At 40.9% G+C, this 18,227-nt stretch overlaps 1 protein-coding gene across 1 annotated transcript; it reads right to left on the reverse strand.

Annotated features, from left to right (window-relative positions):
- Positions 1–376: 376 nt before the first annotated feature.
- On the reverse strand, positions 377–15,160 carry LOC135434222 (cytoplasmic dynein 2 heavy chain 1-like). The gene is made up of 12 exons (XM_064690723.1): positions 15,115–15,160; positions 8,252–8,574; positions 7,082–7,166; positions 6,231–6,360; positions 5,706–6,169; positions 5,118–5,646; positions 4,640–5,063; positions 2,676–4,585; positions 2,388–2,604; positions 1,467–1,712; positions 739–1,401; positions 377–664 (listed from the first exon to the last, which is right to left on the reverse strand). The coding sequence occupies exons 1-12, from the start codon at positions 15,158–15,160 to the stop codon at positions 377–379; spliced, it is 5,325 nt and encodes a 1,774-aa protein (XP_064546793.1).
- Positions 15,161–18,227: the final 3,067 nt, after the last annotated feature.

Below are 18,227 nucleotides of genomic sequence, written 5' to 3' on the forward strand. Positions count from 1 at the left end.
TCCCCTAACACATCAATCTATTAATCTTTTAATCCACCTATACATCGATTCATCAATCACTCAATCACTACATTAGACCATTAATATATTTATGAATATCAATATATCAATGCTTAAAAACATCAACCTGGCAATTCTTTTAACAATCCAGTAGCCTCTCAATCTATATATTAATTCATCAGTCAATTAAAATGTCTATCCATCAATACATCAATCAATTTTTCTACCAATAACAGTCAATTAAGTCCTTTGCACAATTAATACATAAATCCATTTACCTGTTTTCTATCAATTCATATATACAACAATCGAACAATCCCTCAGTCTATCGATTTATAAGTACATAAATTCCTACGTCTATCATTTCCTCAATCTATCAATCTCTGCTTGCTATTTGGCACCTGGTAACGGGTCTGGGACCGGCCAGTTGCTTAACCCCAATTAAAATGGACCGTGTGGCCGACCATTCATCATGTCTCACCTTGCGGTCGCCAATCTGTACACTGTCCGCCTTGTCCTTCAGGGCACTCTGGATGGGCTGTATGAGCATGGATATGGATGATAGAGTTGCCTCCTGCAGCCTATTGAACTCGTCAAAGCAACCCCAGGCGCCGCAGCGCGCCAAACCGGTAAGGATTAGGCTCATCGCTTCGGTGTCCACATTCTGCAAACACATACACGCACACACACACAGTTCCGACATTATGACAAATTGCAAATGGAGGCTTGGTAACTCACCTCATCGCAATTGAAAACCAAAACGAGACGTCCTAGCATGCCGCCCAGCGCCTTAACGCATTCCGTTTTACCCGTGCCCGCTGGGCCAAAGGGATTACCGCCGAGGCCCATGTGCATGGCTTGGGTGAGTATAAGATAACATTTGTGCGTCAGCCGTGTGTGGACCAGCTTATTGGCATGTCCCAGAAACTCGTAGGCGTATTCAAATTCCGCATAAACCATGCGCACCCACACCTGGCGTGCATCCTGACCGCCGCCCAGATAATATCTCAGCTGACTCAGCCAATGCCAGTCAGTGGTGTGCATCACATTATGCTGCTGCAGCTCCTCTAACACGCCAACATAATGCACCAGATCCAGCAACAAGGCGCTCAGCTTAAGCCATTGCAAACTGCCGCCTGTCGCACGCTGTTTCATGGCCGCCAGGTGAGCTATTTCCGCTTTGAGCTGCTGCTGCAGCTTGGCCAGCGACATGCCCCCAATGGCCTTTTCCGTCTGACGCGTAAAGTGTAGGGCACGCGCTGTGGCCAGCACCTGGCTGGCATATTGACGCAACAGCTGCTCGCTGAGATTGTCGCTGGAGCCGCTGGTGTTGTTGTAGCACTCGTAGATCTGGCTGCGCAGCGTCTCCTGCACGGCGGCCACCAGCTGGTTGAGCCAGCGCTGTCAGAGTTACAAGCAAGAGAGATGAATCGATAGCTTCACATGTTTACAGCCCGCTCGCTTACCTCAATGTCGCCCGTCATGTCAACGGCTTGGCTCAGGCGCAGCTCATCGCCTTCGGCGCTGTGCACGGCCAGAATTCTGTAGTGGTTGCCATTGGCTGTCTGTTCTATGCGCAGACTATGACAGCCCGGAAAGAGTTTGCGTATGTGACGCTTTATGATGTCCGCATCCTTCGACGCCTGACCCAGCAGCTCGAGCAGATCGTCGTCGCCCAGAAAATAGAAACGCGGAAATGAATTACGTTTGTCCTGTAAAGAGGTAAGGATATTAAAGATGAAGTACTTTATAAAATATCCTAGATCCAAGTCGAGTCTATTTTTGCGAGTTTTTTTGAAGTCCTATATCACTTGTATTCCTCCACCGGAAGTGGAAAGCTTTTCCGTTTATATTTAAATTTGACGTACAGCCTTGCGCTCATATTTTTCGCCCAAGTGAATTTTTACATAGATGTTGGTGAGAGGGTTAAATACTCTTGACATGACTAAAAGGCCAAACGTTTTAAGATCGACAAGAACAGAAACTATATTTCTACAACTGTCTTTCACACATTTTCCACTCTTGGTGGTATTTTCATTAATCGATTTTAAACGTATCAATAAATGTTTTTTCTGGATCTTCGAGAATGATTTTAAAGCGATCGAATAAAAAAATAAAACAAGTTTTCCACTCGTTTTTCACCTTTGGAAGTGGAGTATTTCGAAAAACTGTTTTAGTTTTCACGAAAAGTGGAATAAGCTCTTTTTAAAATTGGAGAGCTTATTTCTCCCGCCTTCCCTTACCGTTATATAGCTCATAAAATAGTTAGTTAGGAACAGTTTTCCACTCATTTTTCATATTTGGAAGGGGAGTATTGTTTTAGATTTCACGTAAAGAATTGGAAAACACTCTTTTTAAAATGTTTAAGATCTCCCGCCCTCGCTTACCGTTATATAGCTCATCAGATTTTGCTGGCAACGCGCCAGCTGAGTTTCCAGCGCATTGACAATGGTGCTTATATTGTTGATCTTCAGCAGGGAAGTCACGCGCGGATCCATTTGTATTTCGCGCATCACATAGCGAAAGTCCTTGTCGATGCGCTTGAACAAAGAATGTTCCTGCTGCAGGGTTCCAGCGCCAAAGACTGGCTCCAGGTAGACCCAGCTGTTGGTAGGCAAGATTAAAGATAAGTTTAATAATGCCAAAAAGAAAGCCATATCAATCAACTAACTTACCGTCGCTGGGAATGGCTTAGGCTGGTGAGCAGCACATCGAGCGTATTGAGGCGACTCTCCCAGAGACCCGCCTGATCCGAGAAGCTATCGAAGGCGGCCGAGTTTTTGGCCGATTGCAACAGCGATTGATTGTCGCCAATCTTGTTGAGCACCTCCTGATAGTCCTTGATCAGGCACACGGGCTGCCCGGTGGCATCCGAGCGCTCAATTAGTTTGAGCTGCGACGTCACCGACCACTGATCAAGCTCCACGAGCGCCTGTCTGACAATCTGCTCCGATGCCGCCTGCCGCACAATGTTGCCAATCTCCGGAGCAGCAGCTTGCAAAGCATCCATGTCCTCCAGCAAATCCTGCAGCTGTATGGCATGCAGAGGCTTCGAATGAGTTCTATGCAGCAGCTGGAATATGATAGCCCAATGGCGTTCGCTGATCGCATCCGATTGCAGCTGCTGGAGAATGGGCATTGTGGCCTGCAGACGCTCCACCTGCTGGCGTATGCGCTTCGAGGGCAGATCAATGGAGGCGTGCACCGAGCCCTCCCAGCGAGCAATGAACTCGTTGAGAACATACGGACGCCGTCTATAAATGGCCCAATCCTCCTGCAATATCGGCTGCAGCTCGTCTAGAAATGTATCATATACCTTCCACTGCTGGGACTGCTGTTCCAGCTGGGCATCGATGGCAGCAAAGGGAGCCAGTGCATCTTCGGGAAATTCCATGTTGAATTTGTGACACTCATCGAGCAGATGCTGCTTCTTCAACTGCAGCTGTTGCCAATGAGCGCGACGCTCTTTGAACAGCTCCAGGCTGGCCGAATCGTTCGCCTCTAGCTCGGCTATGGTGGACTCCCAGCGCAGCAGAAATTTGTCCGCCTCGTTGCGCAGATTTTGCAGCTGCGTATGCGCCTGGGTTTTGATCATGTCCACTTGACGCTGCAATATGACCGCATGGTTCTCCAGCAGCGGCTGCAGTTGCTCCCACTGCAGCATGATTGGTGCCAGTGCAGTGACGCGCTCCTTGCACCAGCCCGCCAGACAGGCATCCTTCTCACGTACCAGCTCCAGTGTGCTGCTTATCTGCGGTAGCTCGCTCATGATCTTCTCATACTTCATGCCCGACTGACTGATGCTGCCCTCGTCCATAGGCACATTCTGCAGGAACTGCAGCGCATTCTGCAGAAACTCCTGCACGGCGCCCACATCGTTGAGTATGGACGCACGCAAACTGTTAGCCAGAGCCTCCCAGTAGCGTCTGCTCAGGTATTCAATGTCGGTGCGCAGCGGCAATACATTGATGACAATGCAATCGATGGACTCCTCCGATTGCTGCAGCTTGGCCAGCTGCTGGCTGAACTGTTTGCAGGCACGAAAATTGCGATCCCAATCGGCGGCTTCATTTAGATGAATGCCACAGAGCTGCTCCACATCCACACAGCCGAGCGCTATCCAGGGCAGCCAGATGCGTTTGAAATCCTCCAGCTTATCGAACAATTGTGCGGCACGTGCATACAGCGGCCCGAAGTGATGGCGATTCAGCGTGACCATGGTCTGAAAGAGCGCGGCGCTGTGCTCGGATAAGCCCCGAAAATTGCACGGCCGCTCGATGAAGCGTCGCAGCTGCGAGAAATACAATTCGCGTATCTCCTCCTCCGGCGGACTGTAGCAGAGCTCACGCTGCCGCAGCACCAGCTTTATATGTATATCCGGCAATTTGTTGTTCATGTCGAGCAGGCCGAGTATATACTGATACTCCAGCACCTTGTACAGCTGATGGTCCCAGTGCAGCTTGAAGGCATCCAAATTGGTATAGCTCTGGCGCTCGAGTGTGGCCACCAGTTCGCGCAAATGACGTAGCTCATCTTTCCACACTTGATTTTGTGTCAAAAGATCCGTGCCCATGAGCTTCATGACCTGGAAGAGCACAGAGTTCAGTTAACAAGCATTAACCAAGCAGCCAGTACTTACCGTGCGCTTGGCCTGTTCATGATAGCCCACCAGCAGCGTGTTGTCTGCGGACAGCTTGGACACTGACTCTTGCAAGATGTTTACATATCGCTGCACCGAGTCCTCATCCTGCCAGGCAACCGTTTCGCTCTGCACCAGACGCTGCAGCTCCAGCGCATTCTTCAGCATAATTGGCCGCTGGCAGGGTATCATCCGATCGCCTATGGTATTGTGGAATGTCGCAATTTGCTGCAATCGTCGCGCATAGCACATGTACTTGGCCGCGTGTGTGGCCGCCGAACGCACTTCGAGGGGCACAGTGTAGCCCAGATTCTCGAACTCGCGTACATCCTGGCAAAAGGTAACCAGTTTGGGGTTAAAGGTGACACGCATCAGCTGACGGCCCTCCTTCTCGAACTTGACGACAGCCTGATCGTCGCGCAGCCTGTGTAGTTGAGGAGTATTAAAATGGGAGCTGCTTTGGCGGGTGCATATTTACTTTAGTTCTCCACTTTTGACGGCCGTGAGGCATTGTCCCGACCAGATCTCAAAATTGGTGCGCAGCAGCGACTCGGTCTCCTCCTTGATCTCCTGCACCGCCTTGTTGACCTTATCGAAGCCCTCGCGGCCGCTTATCAAATGACTGACCTTTTCGATCTCCTGTATTTGATACTGCACCACCTTGAGCCAGCGGCACTCGTTGCATATGACCGACAGGTGACCCGTATCGGGCTCCATATTCGTGTCCGTCATGGCCTTGCGCAGATCCTGCAACAGCAAATGGAGCGATTGCAGGAATTGCTCACGCTCAATGCTGAGCAGCTCCAGTACGGCGGGTCTTTGTATGAGCATCTCGTATTTGGAGAATATGAAGATGACCTGGCGCGGGTTGCTCAGATGATGATGCAGCTGCGACTTCAAGGCGGCGGCCATGCGCTCGTCTATGGGCTGCAGCACCTGCTCGAAATGCTGCAGCGCCTTGTGCCACTTGGCCTGACCCGAGGGCGAGGTGTCAAATATATTGAAATCTAGCGATGTAGAGCGCAAGCTGAGTGCATGCATTTAATTTGAATTCCCAGCTACTCACCGTTAAAGGCCGCCTGCTCTTGGAACATCTCCTGCAGCTCAGCATCGTTGAGCAGCGTGGCGATTTGCTTGTACAGCTGCTTAATGTTGCGTATTTCGCCGAGGCGCTCCTTGAACTGCTGACCGCGACGCGGCACATGCGGCTCACCCAGCCAAGGATGCTTCACATAGTTGGGCCAGAAGAGGCGGGTCAGCGAATCGCACAGCTGCATCCAAGCGTCCACAGTGTCCATGCACTGGCTCATCAGATTGTTGACATGATACGAGTTCAGACACCAAATATCTTCGGCCAGCAGCTGCACCAGACACGCCTCCAGCAGCCGATTGCCCATGATGTCCAGCAGATCGGCCATGCGCTGCTGCGGATAGTTGTAGGGCAGACGCCACAGCTCGTCGAGATTGTTGTGCGCATGATCGAGGAACTCCTCAATGCGGCTGCTTGAATTGCCGCCACTGTCGATGGTGCTAGATGCATTTTGTTGCTTACTAATTAACATTACTTTCATTAATATGCTAAAGTACTTACCTAATTTTCTGCTCTATATTTTCGAGCAGGCCAATAAATACCTGCGCCGTCTCGCGATCGAGGCGCGAACTTGACTTTTGGCCCAGCTTTTGTTTCCAATATTTGATCTCATCTTTTATGCTGGTTATGCCTGTAATTATGATTTTTAATTGAGAAGACGCGCAAAAATTACGTAACACGCGCGCTTTAATAACAACTCCCGTTAGATTGTGAATTTCGCAACGACCAGTGTGACCAAATGCACTGAAGTGCTGTGCGATAGTTAATACGTTTCCAATAAGCCGCATTTGCGAGCGCGCACAATGTTGCTGCAGCGAAATATATTATGCCTAAGACACGCCTTTATTATATTATTATGACTTTCTTGAAAGTATTGGTCGGTTATAGGAACATAATAACTGAGATTTTCAAAGCTGGAGAACTTTGCCTTAGTGAGTACACTTCATACAAAGCAACAGTGCTTAGATGTGATGTACCGCATTTGTGAGGCAACCACAGTGGAAAAGCCGTACTTTGCCTGTTGTTGCCTATCGATAAACGTGATCAGCTTGGTGTTCGATAGGTCAGTCTATCGCGCTTATTGTGAGCAAATTGGCAACAAGTGAAAATAAAATTGTTTTATTTTTTTTTTCCAGTGAAAATATATATTAAATAGTGATAAAGAAACTGAAATGGAAAAGAAATGCAATGCAAATGCAGTAGTGAATTTAATAGCAATGCAGCTAGTGCGTATAAAACATTTCGAACCGCGGCAGAACACAAAAGTCACAAGCGTGGAAAACCAATTGGAATATTGGATTTTGGGTAAGTTTAGAAATAAAAATGTATTATTAAGTTAATGCAACGCTTACCGCTCTGTGGCAAACCCAATGTGGAGCCCAGCGAGACATGCAAATTCTCCAGGAGGCCGCTAAGCTCAGGGCTATATTCGTTGCGCTTCAAAAGAAAATGGATATAGGATAAGGAAAATATAAAAATATATTGAGCAAACAAATTGCATTCGGCATTGGCAAGCAAATATAATTGACAAAATGAAATTGCAAAAAGAATTGAATTATGTGCAAATGCGATTAAAATGCCGCTTGCAGCAATCCCGCCGACCGCCTCCTCGAGAAAGTGGATCTGAGCAAACAGCAAAATAATTTAAAGCCCAACTGGAATTAACGTATAAACTACATACGACTGCGAGTTCGAATCAGATACAGTGAACGCTCGCTTGAGTGGACACCTACGTTTTCGAACTATTTTTTTATTGCCAAATGCGCGCTAAGAAAACGAGAAAGTAAGGGTAGCCTCGGCACGCCGAAGATTGAATACCCTTGTAGACATTTATCTATTGCAAATATGTGAGAATAATGAAACTCGTTAAGGCTGTTTGATGAAAATTTCGTGGGAAAAATAATATTTCGCTATATAATTTTTTACTTTTCGACCGATCGATTTTAACCGATGTTAAAAAGATTTCGCATATATATGAGGATCCTAGTGAAACTTATATATCAAGATATCTGAAAACTTTATTGTTTTCGACCGAAAGTTCCTATGTAAGCTATATGATATAGTGGTCAGATCTTTTCGACATATGTACTGACGGCAACAAGAAGAAGGACTTAATGTTTTCGGAGACGACTCCTATGCGTTGCACATTTCATAACAAAATTATAATACCCTCTGCAAGGGTAAAAAAAGTGGTTCGCTTTAAGCTAATGCCTCGCTTTAAGGTTCTGTTTGTAAACCTGGTTTTTCACATCTCTGAGCCCAGACCCTGGTTCAAGCCTTGCCACTGGCATATTTCAAATTTGTCCAAAACTCAATTAAATTAATGTTTCGGTTCTTATTAAATTAGCTAATACATTTTGGGCTCAAAAATAGTGTACACTGATCAAAAGAGTTTCGCATTTGGAAATTGTAAGAAAGTATATTGCAGCCCAATTAACTAACTAGTCTAAAGATCTACGTCCAGGAGAGCTGTTCGTGTGTCGAGCTTTTACTGTATATAGTTGATGCACATGGGAACTTACTCGGGCCGTGGCATGGGGCGAAAAGACACGTGAAACGGAATTGTAAATGGATTTAACCAGGCCACCCTCCAGTGTTAATATGCCCAACGGTGGTTCGACATCTCTTCCATTCCCATGCCCGCTGCCGTTGTTGCCTCCGCCATGTCCCACCTGCGGCACCTTGTAGAAAAGTAAACAGACTTCGTCGTTGGGTATGCGATGCTGAAATTTGATTTTGCCATCGGATTTATTATGCACGGCCGAGATAACCGTGTGCTCCTCCTGCTCTAGAAACTCCAATATAGTCGCTGTTTGTTCATCCAATTCCGTGCCTGGAATGCGCGCTGCAAAATACTCAACTGGGCGGGGAGGGAGATGGAACAGGGAAATGCAGAATGGGAAATTTTATAGTTTTATATATGGTTTTCGTGGGACCTGAAGCATTCAGGGCAAATCTTTGACTTTAACTTGAACTACTTTTTAGATGATTTTATTATAACGTTCGATATGTTACCCGATGTATTTATTATAAATTTTGTGCGCTGACTCATCGCATATATCCGTATATTATGTATATATCTTTTAACTTTAACTCTGCTCCTGCCGCACTTTCAGTTTTCACTGAAGCTCTTTCACTTTTCCTCGCAATGAAACTTAATTTGTTGTTCCTTGCGGTTGTCCCGGGCAACACGAATATCGTTGCCAGGGACTACAAAGTTGTGGGCTTCTATTTCCCCGAATGTTTTTCCTGCTTTATTTTGTTCTTTGTGTTTTTGTTTGCTTTTGCACCTGTTGTTTTTTCTTCGACACGTGTTTATCGTTAGCTGGGTTGAGAGCTGCTGCCGCCGGGGGGATGGTTGAATGTTTGCTGACATTACCTCAATCCGGTTACAGTGGCTGCTAATGAAACTGAGCGTTGGCCTCTCAGAACGGGTGGCACTAAAAATGCCTCAGCAGGTTTATATCATTTGAATGTCCATTAATTGAATTGCCGAAGCGTGCTCAGGTGCTCGCCAAGTCCTCGTAGCAGGACAGCAGCCAAGTCACGACACGGCACGATATCAACAAACTTTATGGCCATGTCAGAGCTCTAAAGAGCAGCTGCAACAGCTCAATATTGACAGCCACTGTAAGAGCTGCTCCAAGAATCGGTTGCTCTGTGCGGAGCGTGCACAGTTCAAGGGCCTTTGCTACGAGGAAAATATACATTTCCTTGGTTGGAAAAGTTTCCATTTTTAAGCATTGTTTAAATTTATAAAGCTTTCAAGCGAAAGAACAAGTTAAATATTAGACAAGGATCAAGTTAGGCTTCAAATCAATTAAAAATGGATTTTCAGTTGCCTTTATTTTTGGTCGAGCGTATGCCTTGATGTTAACACTGTATAAAGTCCATATACATATATACATGCTTTCATAGAAATGTAAAATGTACATTCTTATGGAAATGTGCTGCATTTAGCCTCATCTCGCTAATTCTCTTCATAAATTTGGTATTGGGTGAAAACGTAATCAAATCGCTTTTCAATTAAAATTAAAATTAAATTTAATTTAAAAAAAAAGATTAAAAGTAAATAAAAACAATAATAATAAATAAAGAAAATAATAATAAATACAAAAAAAGAGTAGAGATAAAAATTGCGCTGAAATTAAATTACTTCCGTTAAAAAGACATTCGTGTTTTTTTTCAAGTTTTATGAAAAATTCTATTGGATTTTATACATATATATTTATATCAAAATAAATTAAAAAATATATATATGGTGTGCAATCGAGATAAAACTTTGTTTACGCTATAATTTTAAGAAGTGTAGGACACTTTTTATGCGACAGTGAAAACTTTCCTAAGTGACACGCTTTTTTTGTGAACTTTTTATCTAAAATCATCAAGAATCTGGCAATACCCGTGTCTCCCTCTATATCACGCTTGAGTTTGAACATACACTCTCTTGAGCGGACAGAAATTATCCGTGTTCACACTTTAAGCCTAAATCGTGTAGATTTTTATATCTTTTTATTTCAATTGTATATAAAATTTCTTGTATTTATCGAGCAAAGATATTCAATCTGTAAGAATTGTTAATAAACTGTAGGAAGAGTTATTTGGCATTTAATAATATAATTAATTTAATTCCTAGAAATGTTTTTAATGATTACAAAAACTTTTGTCCTGTGCAAATATGCGAATTTTTTCAGAACGTGAATGGTAGACCTTAAGTCTTAATTACAGGGTATCTGCTAGGCACGTTCTGCAAGCAGTCTTAATAATTTGATTGCATATTAAAGGGCACATTAATTCTCATTAGTAAAAACTGCAAGAGATTGCTTTTAAAAAATATCTCGCTAGAACACATTGCTGGAGAATAAACAATATAAAGATATGCTTAAAATAGCAATTTAACTTAAATTTATTTTAACTTAGTAATCCCTTAAGCTTAAGCTGTTTATGCTGTTATATGTAATCCCTGAAGTTGATGCTGTGAATTGACTATTTTGTGGATAGTAGAAACACATTTATATTTGACGGATATTCATTCAAAAACGAATCGCATGAACAACCCGCGAAGCTAATTATAATCAAATTTTGCCTTGGGGATTTGTCATGTGGGCGTGCGTGCGTGTGTATTCCTGTGTGTGTGTGTGTGTGTGTGTAAACTTATTTACGCCAACTAACTTCTAACTCTATAGATTACGCACTGGCTGAGCCCATGGCTATTGGCGAACGAAAAAGCGAATTTAATAGCATATGAAAGCGACTATCTGCAGCCTTCCCATTCCCAAACCTGGTACACATTTTCCTGCGCAACGGCACACGCTAAGCCCAGCATCCATCTGGCGCTCATTCCGGCTGCGCATCTGTTTGATGCAAATACCGTCAAAAATAGTTTCCCAAGCTTTGGCTGCGGCTGTTGCAGCTTTTGGCTCACTCCATTTCCGTTGCCTCAATGATGCAACGTTCTATTGCCAAACAAAATGCTGCCGAAACCATTTTTTGTAATTGTTTATTTTTCTTTTTTGTTTGTTGGTGTTTTTACTAACTATTTAAATGGCTTTTGTCTTCGTTGGCCATTTAACCAAATTAACTACATTTGTTCGTACTCTTTTAACCGCCAATAGCCTTGGTCAATAAAATGCCATTATTTTTAGCACATTTGCAGCAAGAAAATAAAAATAAATGAAATAAAAAATGACTGTTTCGGCTATCACCGAAGCTTAATTACCCTTGACAGAGATGTGCTTTTACACAAAAACTTTTTTGCGACCGATTATTCCTACATTTATAAGCTATTTGAGGGCTAAGTGTGGTCAATAAACTTTTTCATACATCAAATCTCATTTATTTTGATCAATTTTTTCTAAAGAGCTATATAATATAGTAGTCCAATCTCAATAAGTTGGGAGAACTTGTACAACCATAAAAGTTTTTCATGTCAGAACTACATTTGAAATCAAAGATTCCTATTTTCCAGTCATATTTGATATATTGATCCGACCGGAACGATTTCTGTCTGCAATGGAAGGTTTAAAGCTTCCAGCAGAGACGTGGACAGACGGACTTGGTTATAACGACTCGTCTTTATATAATGGAGACATCGGCTTCCATTTTCCACACATTTCGTTATAAAATTCGAATACTCTTTATAAGGTTATAAAAACAAGTTTGCTTGTTCCATTGTTTTTTTTTACTGACAAACAACGTCAAAATACTGACACACAAAAACTAAAAAAAATGTTCCTATTTACAATTTCAGCTGGCACAAAAAATATAAAATTAATATAGTGGAATTTAACTTAGGAGCTAGAATTTGTTTGAGATTATAACATCAGATTATAACTCTAGATATGCTTTGTCCTCATTCCAAAGTTATAACCACATGAGAATTATAAATAAAGATAAACATTTATTAAAATATAGAGAACTAATCTTTCATTTATAATTTTCAATACTCATTTATAACTATTCTTTAGAAATCATTAAATTCTTTATATATTTTGCAGTGTTGTTAATTTTCTCCTTTTTTTTTAATGTAGAAATTTAAATTTACAATTTATAAAATATGTTTATGCTAAAAAAAATGAATATTAAATATATTTAATTGGGAATAAGTTAATTATATAATTTAACATATTGATAATGTTGAAGAAGGAGAAATATATTGGAAACGTAAGCATATTCAAAAGTGAAATTCGGCATAGAAAAGTTTTCAGGAATATCACAAAAGCATAAAACTGCCAAATGGCATTGAGGCCATGAATTGTGCCCAAAAAAGAGAAAAAAACGCGCGAACTGTACCAAAAAAAAGATATGAAATGCAACTGAGTAAACTTTGAAATTGACACATTCTGGTGGATGCTTTGTGGTCTCCCCTGTCTCTCCCACTGCCTCTCTCTCTCTCTCTCTCTATCCCTCTCTGTTGGGAGCAGCTTTTTGTGTGCGCACAAAATTTTAATATGATTTTCGGTTACAGTAATTCATCGTTGGCAGCTCATTTGAGCCTTGATTTAAATCAAGTTTGCGCATAAATATAGTAATTTTGGCTATTAATGCCATATGTAAACGATACGCATGATAAACGCCCCAAAACTAGGCACTAAATATATAAACTATCTACATAAACATTTATTTTCATGTGGCTTTGTATGCCCTTGTAGAGGGTATCATAATTTTGGCATGAAATGTGTAACGCATAGAGGGTGACCTCCGCGATCCTATAAAGTGTATTATGATATTATATTTTCTTGATCAGTATCAACAGCCGAGTGGATGTAGCCATTGCAGGTTGTACATAGATCGAAATATGTCGGATGGGGCCACAATATCATATCGTTGCTATAGGAAATTCTGGGACTGTTCAAAAATTGAGTACTTCAATAAATTCGATTCCCCAATCTGGCCTATGCTATACTGTTCGTATAGCTCATAGTATTTGGTTACTTAGCAGGTTGGATGTTTCAATAGAATTCAGCATATTCGCATGGTCCTGAAAGATCGCATGGAGTTTGTTTTCTGGATATCTTGATGAAACTTGGTTTTTAAGAATTTTTTCATACATATTATATAAGAAAAAAATCTTATTAAAATCGGATTGTATATATATCACATAGGAAAAATCATCGAAAAACTAGTTATCTATATAAATATCTTTAATAAACACATATGCAATATTATATTGCTCATATCGGAACAATCGTTTGGAAAGAAAGCCTTTTTAAAGCAACTTTTCTAAGCCACATGTCGGCAAGGGTATTAAGTCTTCGGCCGAAGAAAGCTTTGCTTTTCCTTTCTCTTTTTTGCGGGCTGTCTTTTCTGGTAGTTTTACTAATAGGCGATTGTTACATATATGTCGATTTATTTGTTTATGTGCTTTTTATGTGCGAGACGCCTGACTGCTCTGCGACTGCGGGCAGGGTTGCCAGGCCGACGCAAGAATATGACGATTTCGATAATATTTTATGCGGTCTGCTTCGACTGCTGCCAGCTTTTGCTGCTGCTGCTGCTGCTACTTGGCCTGTTTTTATTGCCGGGCGATTACGAGAGCCAGTTTCGCCGCAAGATCTCAAGAAACATCCACTGACAGCAGGCAAAAAACAATGCCCCAGGAGCTTAGGCGCAACGTGTTGGGCTTCTCGCAATTTTAGTGTTTGGCTTTGGCCAAGAATTTATGGTTTATGGCCTTTTGCTGGTATTGTCAAATTACATGTTCGGCTGTTATTGTTGCCGCTCATCTATGCATGTAGTAGTTGTTGCCGGCGGGACAGCCTGTCGAGAAGGGGCAGGGCGGGGCGGGGTGCACAACCTTTTGTCTAAGTGTGTATTCAAGCGTATAAATTGTCAACACATATTACGAGCCATGTGTGTGCGTCTTCTTGGGCAACATTTTACATTGAAATTGCTCTTTGATGGCTGGCGCTTTGTTTATTTGTTTACATTTTTGCACTCGTAAAAACATATCAATGTGTAAATTTTTATACTGACGCTGCAATAGCAGCAATAACAATCGGCCATAAAGTAGAAATTATATCAAAGATTATGATGGCTATTGGATCTCAAATTGAGGCAACAAGACACTCCTTTATAAATATAAATTGAAAATAATATTGTGGCCATTTCGAAGCGACAAGGACAAAGAGTAAAATTGGGACGTAGAGAGAGAGAGAGAGAGAGGGAGAGAGAGAGAGAGAAAGGGAGAGAGAGAGAGAGAAAGAGAGAGAGAGAGAGAGAGAGATAGAAATAGAAAGGGAGAGATAGAGAGTGACAGCTCAAAGACAGGAATAATTGAGGTTATGCATTCGCTTAAAGGTAACATAAATTGAGGTTATGTTTGGGGTTACGAGGTTATGTTATGTAGCTTATTTTCATCCCACTCTCAAATGCTTTATCCAGTAAATAATAACTGTTTATCTGAAGGCTTGAAATATTTTGTTTTATAGCAATCGATTACGACCTATGCTATACATATTCATATAGCCCATAGTACTTGGTTACTTAGAAGGCTAGAGGCATCGCTAGAATTCATCATATTCGCATATTCCCTGAAAAATCGCATCGATTCGTATATAGACATAGGTCAACATTTCCCACCCCCATAACTCGGCCAAAACTGAACCGATTTTCACGAAGTTTGGCTTATTGTACACAGTTTACCCTCTAGATCAATCCGGCATTCAAATCCGACTTCTTAATTTTTAGTCGAAATTCATGTCAAAATCTTACCCCTAAGTTTCGTATATAGACATAGGTCTAAAATTCCCAACCCCATAACTCGGCCAAATCTCATCAGATTTTCACGATGTTTGGCTTTATGTATATAGTCTTCCCTCTAGATTAATCTGGCATTCAAATCTGACTACATAATTTTTAGTCGAAATTCATGTCAAAATCTTACCCCTAAGATTCGTATATAGAATTAGGTCGGAAATTCCTAACCCCATATCTCGGTCAAATGTCATCAGATTTTGACGAGGTTTGGCTTTTTGTATATAGTTTTCGCTCTAGATTAATCTGGCATTCAAATCTGACTACATAATTTTTAGTCGGAATTCATGTCAAAATCTTACCCCTAAGATTCGTATATAGACATAGGTCGAAAATTCCCAACCCCATAACTCGGTCAAATCTCATCAGATTTTGACGAGGTTTGGCTTTTTGTATATAATTTCCCTCTAGATTAATCTGGCATTCAAATCTGACTACATAATTTTTAGTCGAAATTCATGTCAAAATCTTACCCCTAAGATTCGTATATAGATTTAGGTCAACATTTCCCACCCCTATAACTCGGTCAAATCTCATCAGATTTTGACGAGGTTTGGCTTTTTGTATATAATTTTCCTCTAGATTAATCTGGCATTCAAATCTGACTACATAATTTTTAGTCGAAATTCATGTCAAAATCTTACCCCTAAGATTCGTATATAGACATAGGTCGAAAATGCCCACCCCATAACTCGGTCAAATTTCATCAGATTTTGACGAGGTTTGGCTTTTTGTATATAATTTCCCTCTAGATTAATCTGGCATTTAAATCTGACTACATAATTTTTAGTCGAAATTCATGTCAAAATCTTACCCCTAAGATTCGTATATAGACATAGGTCGAAAATGCCCACCCCATAACTCGGTCAAATCTCATCAGATTTTGACGAGGTTTGGCTTTTTGTATATAATTTCCCTCTAGATTAATCTGGCATTCAAATCTGACTACATAATTTTTAGTCGAAATTCATGTCAAAATCTTACCCCTAAGATTCGTATATAGACATAGGTCGAAAATGCCCACCCCATAACTCGGTCAAATTTCATCAGATTTTGACGAGGTTTGGCTTTTTGTATATAGTTTTCCCTCTAGATTAATCTGGCATTCAAATCTGACTACATAATTTTTAGTCGGAATTCATGTCAAAATCTTACCCCTAAGATTCGTATATAGACATAGGTCGAAAATTCCCAACCCCATAACTCGGTCAAATCTCATCAGATTTTGACGAGGTTTGGCTTTTTGTATATAATTTCCCTCTAGATTAATCTGGCATTCAAATCTGACTACATGATTTTTAGTCGAAATTCATGCCAAAATCTTACTCCTAAGATTCGTATATAGACATAGGTCGAAAATTCCCACCCCATAACTCGGTCAAATCTGAACCGATTTTCACGAGGTTTGTCTTTTTGTACATAATTTTCCCTCTAGATTAATCTGGTATTCAAATCTGACTACATAATTTTTAGTCGAAATATATGTCAAAATCTTACCTCTAAGATTCGTATATAGACATAGGTAAAAAATTCCCACCCCCATAGCTCGGTCAAATCTCATCAGATTTTCACGAGATTTGGATCTTTGTTCATTGTTTGGCCTCTAGATCAATTTCGGCATCTGCTTACTTTATTATCTGGCAACTTTATTCTTATCAATCTTATATTCGAAGCCCAACATAAGAAATTAATAAATACGTGTTTCAGCGATTTTGGAAATTTCGCCCGAAACAGTGGTAAATTGACTTACCGTATACGTACCACGAGCAAGGCCGGGGTATGCCCGCAATTATAGTATTCAATTAAAATTTTGTGGACAACATAATCAGCATTAAAGATAAATCACGCTGCAAAGTTTTGGTTCAACATTGTTGAGATAGTTAAGGGCTTAAAGATATTGAAACAGTTGAGATATTTGCTCGCCAGGCACGTGCCATAAAATATGCATACGCATAATAATGGGCGTTGCAACAATTCATCGTTAAGTCGAGGCCTTTAATCAACATCGCGCACACGCAAACACACACAGACACACACACAGACACAGATAGACATACTTGTGCTCACGTGAGAATATGATTGTGGATTGCTTGTGCAATGGCTGCGTCTGCTTCTCTCCCCCTTATCTTCTGCCAGGTTCCTCTCCACTTCAAGCACCCCCCCTCGCAACCCCCTTTCGTCAACAACATAAGCACATGCATTTCCATTGCATACTTACAGGCGACCCTCGAGTTTGCCTTGATGCATTTGAACGATTTGCAAGCAATAAATTTCGACTTTCAATGGAGTTGCATGCGGAATTTGACATTTACTAATTGCTGCATAATGCAACAGTCAGAAAGAGAGCGAGATATAGATGAAGACAGAGATAGTGTACACAAAATGTAGTTACTTGACATTTCGGCTAGAATGCTGCTTGTAAATGGAACTCGCTACGTTTCTAATCAATTTGTATGCGAGGACAGACACTGATCTTGTCATCAGCAATAATTAATCAACGCTCTGCTCGTCAGCGCTGAGTGCTGTGTCGTTGTGTTTGGCGTCCTTGTTATTGCGTTTGTCTTGTTTTAACTCTGATTTTTATGATGCCCTGTAAAATTGAAAAAGCGTTAACAAAATGGGTATTCTATGAGTGTGGCTTTTAACTTTTTTTGTAGCATCATATGTTAGGGGTATATGTGGCATGCGAACTTACATTTATATTTATGTTCATTAATTTTCTATATTGTATCTAATAAATATATAAATTTGAATATGATTTAAAATTAATTTCAAAAATTAAAATTATTAAAAATGAGAAGCTCTAAAAGCTACTCTCACTCATACACAAATAATTATTTATAAATGTATAAATTATTTAATTAAATTTATTTATTTAGATTAACAAGGTCCAAAGACAGAAAAAATCAATTTAGTTAAATTTTTTTTGTTATATTATGATTTATAAAATTATATTATTAAAATAAATTAAATTAATTAAATGTTTTGTGTTTATTTTTAAAACATAGCTTATCACCGGATATTTTACATGTTAATTTATTGCTTTAATTTCGGAAACGAGATATTTGCACGTAAATCGGGCTTAGAAATATTGACTGGGGTAAATGGTCTTTGGGTAGATTCCTGCTTCGCAGCATTCAGATATATTTTTTGTTTTGCTACGCAGCGTCGTATCACTTTCAGAAATTGAAGTTTCTTTTTCGTGCATTGCTATTTGCAGCACAACTTGCCTTATTGTTGTTG

Source organism: Drosophila montana, unplaced genomic scaffold (genome assembly GCF_035044405.1).
Source record: "Drosophila montana isolate Dmon_TW-CO22-7 unplaced genomic scaffold, ASM3504440v1 contig_3282_1, whole genome shotgun sequence".
NCBI classification, from domain to species: domain Eukaryota; kingdom Metazoa; phylum Arthropoda; class Insecta; order Diptera; family Drosophilidae; genus Drosophila; species Drosophila montana.

What these genes read in the sequence shown, in the direction of transcription:
- LOC135434222 (XM_064690723.1), bottom strand. Translation starts at nt 15,160, where the DNA reads ATGGGGTTAGGAATTTCCGACCTAATTCTATATACGAATCTTAGGG. An exon ending in TCTATATACGAATCTTAGGG is followed by an intron (nt 8,575 to 15,114) that starts GTAAGATTTTGA and finishes AGTATTTTGCAG; the next exon opens with CGCGCATTCCAGGCACGGAA. An exon ending in ACATGACGGGCGACATTGAG is followed by an intron (nt 1,402 to 1,466) that starts GTAAGCGAGCGG and finishes TAACTCTGACAG; the next exon opens with CGCTGGCTCAACCAGCTGGT.